The 8848-nt window shown below is 39.8% G+C and overlaps 1 protein-coding gene across 1 annotated transcript in view; it reads left to right on the top strand.

Moving 5' to 3' along the window:
* Positions 1-362: 362 nt before the first annotated feature.
* LOC133541795 (serine/threonine-protein kinase N1-like) overlaps positions 363-8848 on the top strand; it is a 140538-nt gene continuing 132052 nt past the window's right edge. Inside the window, exon 1 of the mRNA XM_061885388.1 lies at positions 363-841. Coding sequence (XP_061741372.1) covers positions 815-841 — 27 coding nt within the window. The 5' untranslated portion in view covers positions 363-814. The remainder of the gene's footprint in view (positions 842-8848) is intronic.

Below are 8848 nucleotides of genomic sequence, written 5' to 3'. Positions count from 1 at the left end.
CGTACCTTGTGTATATTATGTCGTTTTAATAAAAAAAAAAAATATATATATATATTTTTTTTTAAAATTAAAAAATAACAAACATTTATTAAAAATTCTTCTGCGGCCCGGTACCAATCGATCGGTGGTTGGGGACCACTGCTTTAGGGAGTGCTTATCAGGCATATTTACATCATGTGTTGCCATTATAACACTTTGAATTTTTTGCAGCGCCAGACAGATGACTTTTTTTGTATTTTTGGTCCAATACGGCGCTTTCAACATTTTGGGTTGCCAAACCCCTGGCCCAACCTGACTTTAGATACCCATTACTTTGAAAGGGCGAAACGGAAGTGTTTATCTGATTCCGTCTGAGAGCAACTTCCGCCACTGACTCACTCAGCGGCTGTCAGCGTCCACCAAGCCGGCCGGGAATGCTCTGAAGCCGGCAGCATGGCCTCAGGTGTCCGCGTGTGGTGGAGTCGAGTGCGGCGGTGACTCTTCCCTGAGACACGGCACTCCTTCCGGAGGATGAGCCGACAGCCAGGCAGCGCTGCTCACAGCACGGCGGGACAAGGCGCACTGTGATGCGGCTTGGAGTCCAGCAGGCGTCCTGCGGTCCTCTTCCCTCCATCTCCTGTCAGCCTTGAAGCTCGCACTTACCCCGACTCGTCAATTGGACTTTTGACTGCAGCACATCCAACATTTGACCGTTTTTCCCCCTCCTCAATTGTTATTGTTTTTGTTTACTTGCCGGGGACTACAAGAAGGAGGACTTCACCATGATCTGACCTCTGAAGTGCAGCAGTAATAGAAGTCACCTGCCAACCAGCACATGATGGCCAACAACAACGAGCTCCAAGTAAGTTCCTCACTATTTACATTATTTTTTCATCTTTTTACTGGGGGATATCTTTAACACAGGGGTCACCAACGCAGATAAGGAGAGCCCACTGGACTGTTCTAAAAATATCTCAAATAGCAGCACTTACCAGTGAGCTGCCTCTATTTTTAAAATTTAATTTATTTACGAGCAAGCTGGTCTCGCTTTGCTCGACATTTTTAATTCGAAGAGAGACACAACTCAAATAGAATATTTTAAAGACTTGGTCTTCACTTGTTTAAATACATCCATTTATTTTTTTTACTTTGCTTCTTATAACTTTCAGAAAGACAATTTTAGAGAAAAAAATACAACCTTAAAAATGATTTTAGTATAGGTCTTTATTGTCATTGCACAAGTACAATGAAAATTTTGTTTTCAGCACAAACCTGTTCAAGATTAGACAAATAAACAGTGTACAGGGTTACAGAACAAGAACGCTGATGGGTCGCCATAAAGCGCCCCGTAAAAGATGGGAAAAAGGTCAACGCTGGGGAAGGATGAGTAAAAAAATTACAATCTAGACTGGGCACCTAAGGGGGCCCAGTCTGGAGTGGGAAAAAACCTCTAGAGCAAAGCACATATACATATTACAACATACATCTCGAGATATCTAGCAACAGGGGGAAGATAGTTCAAGGTCATGGTGGTAGGCCGCAGCTCTCAGGCGCTGACCATCCATTCATCGCCCCTACAGGATTTGCGTCGAGGGCGTTGGGTTGGGGGGGGGGGGGTGTATGTGTGGCGTATATTTTTTTGTGTGTGTGTGTGTGTGTGTGTGTGTGTGTGTGTGTGTGTGTGTGAGCCCGTAGTGTGTCTCTGTTCCGCGGCCTTGATGTATTGTGCAATCGCTAGTCCTAAGTCAACAACAACAGGTGTGTGTCCATGAGAGACAAGAAGGGAGTTTGTTGTGTCTTCGCTGCGCTGTTCTTCGGGAGAGTCTCAAAGACAGGGAAACAATCCAAGTTAGAATGATTTTGTATGCGAGTGAAAACAAAATGTTTTTTTCACTCTAAATTGTCTATGACTGGTCCTCAAAAACTGCGGGGTAGACAGTCCGATGTAATCCACAGTTCTTCCCGCATTCTCCAATCATTTTGTGGCAGCTTTGGGGTACTTTGAAGACTGCCAGCAACTTCCAATTTGTCGACAAACCAGAGCAACGCGTACTCCAATCAGCAGATGTCCTGTTGTCATAATCCCGAATAGGTGGATATCTTCATGTCGTCCCCAGAAAAGGGTCGCCAGGCACACGGCACTCCTTCTTCTCCCAAGAGTCCGTCGTGTGTCCAGCAACAACCGCTCCGTCACGACAGCAGGTTCCCCCAAACCCAAGATCTTGTCAATTTTGTTGAGGCCAGTTAAATAGTTCCAATGTTTAGATTTGGAGAGCAGTGCAAAAAGAGGCAACAAGAAAGTTAAAGACAAGACAAAACAAAGAAGCAAGCTGGAGAGATAAGGGAGAGGAAAGGGGAGCGTCCACCCTCGATAAGTGCCAGAGAGAAAGAGAAAAATATTTTTGTGATTTTTAAACACATATATTCCTTTTTTACCATTTAAATTCCTTCCTCTTTTTTCCTGACAATTTAAATCAATGTTCAAGTAAATTATTTTTTTTTATTTTAAAGAATAATAAATACATTTTAATTTAATTATTCATGGGGATAGGTTGATTGGCAACACTAAATTGGCCCTAGTGTGTGAATGTGAGTGTGAATGTTGTCTGTCTATGCAATGAGGTGGCGAGTTGTCCAGGGTGTACCCCACCTTCCGCCCGATTGTAGCTGAGCTAGGCGCCAGCGCCGCCCGCGACCCCAAAAGGGAATACGCGGTAGAAAATGGATGGATGGATGGGGATAGGTTGATTGGCAACACTAAATTGGCCCTAGTGTGTGAATGTGAGTGTGAATGTTGTCTGTCTATGCGATGAGGTGGCGACTTGTCCAGGGTGTACCCCGCCTTCCGCCCGATTGTAACTGAGCTAGGCACCAGCGCCGCCTGCGACCCCAAAAGGGAATACGCGGTAGAAAATGGATGGATGGATTTTAGCTTCTGTTTTTTCGACAAATAATTTTTGTGAAATATTTCTTCAAACTTATTATGATTAAAATTAAAAAAAATATCCATCCATCCATTTTCTACCGCTTATTCCCTTTTGGGGTCACGGGGGGCGCTGGCGCCTATCTCAGCTACAATCGGGCGGAAGGCGGGGTACACCCTGGACAAGTCGCCAGCTCATTGCAGGGCCAACACAGATAGACAAACAACATTCACACTCACATTCACACACTCGGGCCAATTTAGTGTTGCCAATCAACCTATCCCCAGGTGCATGTCTTTGGAAGTGGGAGGAAGCCGGAGTACCCGGAGGGAACCCACGCATTCACGGGGAGAACATGCAAACTCCACACAGAAAAATCCCGAGCCTGGATTTGAACCCAGGACTGCAGGAACTTCGTATTGTGAGGCAGATGCACTAACCCCTCTGCCACCGTGAAGCCCATCAAAAATATATTCTGGCAAATTCCCCAAATCTGTAGAATCAAATGTAAATCTTATTTCAAAGTCTTTTGAATTTCTTTTAAAATTTTTGTTCTGGGAAATCTAGAAGAAATAATGATTTATCTTTGTTAGAAATATAGCTTGGTCCAATTTGTTATACATTCTAACAAAGTGCAGATTGGGTTTTAACCAATTTAAAACATGTCATCAAAATTCAAAAATTAATCTTAATCAGGAAAAATTACTAATGATGTTCCATAAATTATTTTTTTTATTTTTTTCAAAAACATTCGAATTAGCTAGTTTTTCTCTTCATTTTTTTCGGTTGAATTTTGAATTTTAAAGAGTCAAAATTGAAGATAAACTATCTTTCAAATTTTAATTTTCATTTTTTTCGTGTTTTCTCCTCTTTTAAACCGTTCAATTAAGTGTTTTTTTCATCATTTATTCTCTACAAAAAACTTTCCGCAAAAGGAAAAAAAATGTACGTCGGAATGACAGAAAGAAATACTAATTTTTTATATATACAGATTTATTTATTAAAGGTAAATTGAACAAATTGGCTATTTCTGGCAATTTATTTAAGTGTGTATCAAACTGGTAGCCCTTTGCATTAATCGGTACCCAAGAAGTAGCTCTTGGTTTCAAAAAGGTTGGTGACCCCTGCTTTAACACACACAAAAAAAAGACTATTGTGCTCAAATCAAGTTACGATGTTGGTATATTTACTAGAGAAGTCCGATAATATCTTAATTAACGACTCCGATATCAACCGATACCGATATATAAAGTCGTGGAATTAACACATTATTATGCCTAATTTTGTTGTGATGCCCCGCTGTATGCATTAAACCAGTGGTTCTCAACCTTTTTTCAGTGATGTGAACATTTTTTTAATTTAATTACCTCTTAATCAGAGCAAATCATTTTTGGATGAAAAAAAGAGATACAGAAATAAAATTCAGTACTATGTCATCAGTTTCTGATTTATTAAATTGTATAACAGTGCAAAATATTGCTCATTTGTAGTGGTCTTTCTTGAACTATTTAGAAAAAAGATATAAAAAGGATTAAAAACTTGAAATATAAACAAGTGATTCAATTATAAATAAAGATTTCTACACATAGAAGTAATCATCAACTTAAAGTGCCCTCTTTGGGGATTGTAATAGATCCATCTGGATTCATTCACTTAATTCTAAAAATTTCTTCGCAAAAAAAGAACTCTTTAACATCAATATATATGGAACATGTCCACAAAAAATGTAGCTGTCAACACTGAATTATTTATTTTCACACTTTATGAACTTACATTCATATATTGTTGAAGTATTATTCAATTAATATATTTTTAAAAGATTTTTGAATTGTTGCTAATTTTAGAATATTTAAAAAAAAATCTCACGTACCCCTTGGCATACCTTCAAGTACCGCCAGGGGTACGTGTACCCCCATTTGAGAACCACTGCATTAAACAATGTAACAAGGTTCTCCAAAATAAATCAACTCAAGTCATGGAAAAAAATGCCAACATAGCACTGCCATATTTTTATTATTGAAGTCACAAAGTGCATTATTTTTTTTAACATGCAGCAGCTTGGAATTTGGGACATGTTCTCCCTGAGAGAGCATGAGGTGAGGGGATAGCGGGGGTGTATATTGTAGCGTTCCGGAAGAGTTAGTGCTGCAAGGGGTTCTGGATATTTGTTCTGTAGTGTTTATGTTGTGTTACGGTGCGGATGTTCTCCCGAAATGTGTTTGTCATTCGTGTTTGGTGTGGGTTCACAGTGTGGCGCATATTTGTAACAGTGTTAAAGTTGTTTATACGGCCACCTTCAGTGTGACCAGTATGGCTGTTGACCATTCACCTGTGTGTGTGAAAATCCTTAGATATTATGTGATTGGGCTGGCACGCAATGGCAGTGGATTTAAGGTTTATTGGCGCTCTGTACTTCCCCCTATGTCCGTGTACACAGCGGCGTTTTAAAAAGTAATACATTTTACTTTTAGAAACCGATACCGATAATTTCCAATATTACATTTTAAAGCATTTATCCGCCGATAATATCAGACTGCCGATATTATCTAATATTTACCATTCAGACCTTGCATGGTGGCGCTACTACAGTTACAAGTACAGTGGTGTATTTGAACGAATTATATTTTTATATAGCGCTTTTCTCTAGTGAATCCAAGCGCTTTACATTGTGAAACCCAATATCTAAGTCAGTGTTTTTCAACCTTTTTTGAGCCAAGGCACTTTTTGCGTTGAACAAATCCGGAGGCATACCACCAGCAGAAATCATTAAAAAACGAAACTCAGTTGACAATAAAAAGTGGTTGTCGTAATTGTTGGATATGACTTTAAACCATAACAAGCATGCACCACTATAGCTCTTGTCTCAAAGTAGGTGTACTGTCACATCACGTCGGGACTTATTTGGAGTTTTTTACTATTTTCCTGTGTGTAGTGTTTTAGTTCTTGTCTTGCGCTCCTATTTTGGTGGATTTTTCTCTTTTTTTTGGTATTTTCCTGTGACGGTTTCATGTCTTCCTTTGAGCGATATTTCCCGCGAATACTTTCTTTTAGCAATGTCATGATCCATGGTCCGGATCATGTTTTGTGTTTTCTGTTTGTTTTGGACTCCTTTAGTTCCTGAGTTATTCACCATGGTTACTTATGATTTTCACCTGGCTCTGTTGTTCTGGACACTCACCTGTTTGTAATCAAGAGACACTATTGCAGCCTGCCTTTGCTGGCTTCTTTTTATGCTTCCCGCAACTGTCACGTAAGATTTGTTAGTTCATGATTCCAGTGCTAAGTTTTGCTTGTCTCCTAACCAATGTTCCCTCTAATTTTTTGTGAGCAAACGCACAAACACCCTGAGCATTCAGTGGAGCACATGTGAGCAACATCAGACGTGCACACTGTGGCCACACCAGCGTCACACCTGTCCCAAACCTGATATCATAACAATTTAAATGTTTTATTAAAATAATTTTCCAATATAAGTGATTTTGCCCTCTTACAATGACAATAACAAAAAACATGTTTTTCATGAACTATGTGCTAGTATTGTATGTCTGGCTGCGGGTCCTGCCTTTAAAATAAATGTTACCCCTTTCAGAGATTAGGCGTGGGCAATATCTCAAATTTGGGTATCGATACCGATCCCGGTATCGGTATCAGCGGGATACCGATACCGATACCGGAAGTGTCGTCATCTGATGGGGGGGGACTTCGGGGTATCGATACTTTTGAAAAACAAATTTGTACTTTTGCCTTTATTAATTCATTATGATAATAATACAACACAGGACGACGATTTAAGTAAAAAAAAAAAAATTATTACAAAAGTAATATCAATAGCAATAAAGTAATGCAAATAAGGTGCAAACAACTACTGAACCTGGCTTGTCGCCTCAAAACACACAAACACTTAAGGTAAATAACAAAACTGTAGTTATTGAACAAAGTTGAAAACATGAACACAAAACAAAAGAACTGAGAAATTCAAATTAAAAAAGTAATATTATCAATGACAATAAAGTAAGTAGTGCAAATAAGGTGAAAACAAATACTGAAATTGGCTAGTCGCCTTACAACACACAAGAACGTAAGTAAAAAAGAAAACACTAGTTATTAAACAGTTGTAAAAATGAACACAAAACCAAAGAACTGAGAAATTCTTATCGTTATTTTAGTGCAATAAAATACTTGACAGTTTATAACCAAGACATTAAGTCGCACTGGAAACGCACCCGTGTGTGTGTGCGTGTCCGAGTGAACCTCGGAGCGAATTATACTGATGTTAATTGTATTCATTTTATTTTACCATGGGTTGAAGATGAATTTTTAAAGTGTTTTTAAATCTCGTTCGCGACCCATCACTAGGGAGCAGGGTGGAGTGGTGAGGAGCGCTGCGCTCACATTTTTTTTAAAATCGGAGTGATTCGCTTAATTTGGTGAAGTATCGATACCATCACGCCAGTATCGATACTTGGTATCGATACGCCCAAAAAATTTTCTGTCTGTAAAATACATCCTTTTATTAGCATTTATGAAATCTAGCGACAATATTTCATGGAAAATATCCTTAGATTAACATTCTTAATAAATGTCAGTAAAATAAGCACACATCTGATTGAGGAGTCTGAGTGTTACAACCTGGCATTTACACATTGTGTGGCATTGGGGTTGTCCTACTTTTTGTGTGGCCTTAAACGCAACACAGGCTAAGTGCCATGAGTGCTTGTGTTGGTGCAGGTGAAAGAGCGAGCGGCTTCTGTTGAAACAACGGGTGACAAAGTTGGTTTAAGCCTGGTTTGTATGGCAGAAAATTACCAGTTTTTATAGATACAAGTTTTTTCACTCATGTTTTTGGTGTGGTTACAAACAGTTTTGCTCAATAAAGTGATTGATGGAATTCCTGTCCGTAAATTGAACTGTGTTGACAAAGATTGTTTTATTCATCGGGGCCACTCTTGTTGTCACTTGTCACTCATAGACTTGCATTGCAAAATCACAGAATAAATTGTAATGTGTTTATTTTGTTTAAAGTGCAGATGGGGTTTTTGATTTTCTGCGCAGCATTAATTTGCTGCGCAGAGGACGCGTGAGTAGTGCGCAATTGCGCAGGCGCGCAACTTAGAGGGAACGTTGCTCCTAACCTATGTTATGTCTTAGCTTCCTGTGTGTTAGGCACGCGAGCCTTTTTGTTGTTTTGCCTGTATTTTGGAAGTTTAGATGATTTATGAAGAACCAATCAAATCCTACCTTCCCGTTTTTGCATCCTGGGAGAACGAACCACGCAGTAAGCCGCAACCAAACCGTGACAAGCAATCAAGAATATTTCAGTTGTTTTTATCCTTCTTTGTGGGGACATTGTTGATTGTCATGTCATGTTCGGATGTGCATTGTGGAGGCCGTCTTTGCTCCACAGTAAGTCTTTGCTGTCGTCCAGTATTCTGTTTTCGTTTACTTAGTAGCCTTTTAATTTCGTTCTGCATAGCCTTCCCTAAGCTTCAGTGCCTTTTCTTAGGGGCGGTCACCTTATGTTTATTTCTGGTTTAAGTATTAGACACCTTTTTACCTGCACACTGCCTTCCGCTGTTTCCGACATCTATAAAGCAATTAGCTACCGGCTGCCACCTTATATGGAAGAGTATTACACGGTTACTCTGCCGAGCTCCAGACAGCACCGACACTCAACAACAACAACACATAATTTGGAGTGTATACTTACTGGTTTGCAAAAAGGATTTTTAACCCAATTAGGTGAAATTAGATAATCTCCCACGGCTCACCAGACTGTACAATATCTCACGGCACAGTGGTTGAAAAGCACTGATCTAAGTTACATTTTCCAACCAGTGTGTGTGGCACTGGTAGCAGGTGGGTAAAGTGTCACAGCGGCAGGGACGAGGATGACAGAAGCGGGGATCGAACCTGGAACCTTCAAGTTGCTGTTCACGGCCGCTCTA

The sequence above is a fragment of the Nerophis ophidion genome, linkage group LG23, assembly GCF_033978795.1.
Source record: "Nerophis ophidion isolate RoL-2023_Sa linkage group LG23, RoL_Noph_v1.0, whole genome shotgun sequence".
NCBI lineage: Eukaryota > Metazoa > Chordata > Actinopteri > Syngnathiformes > Syngnathidae > Nerophis > Nerophis ophidion.
The sequence above is the reverse complement of the archived record's forward strand: the minus strand, read 5'-3'. Positions and strand labels throughout refer to the sequence as shown.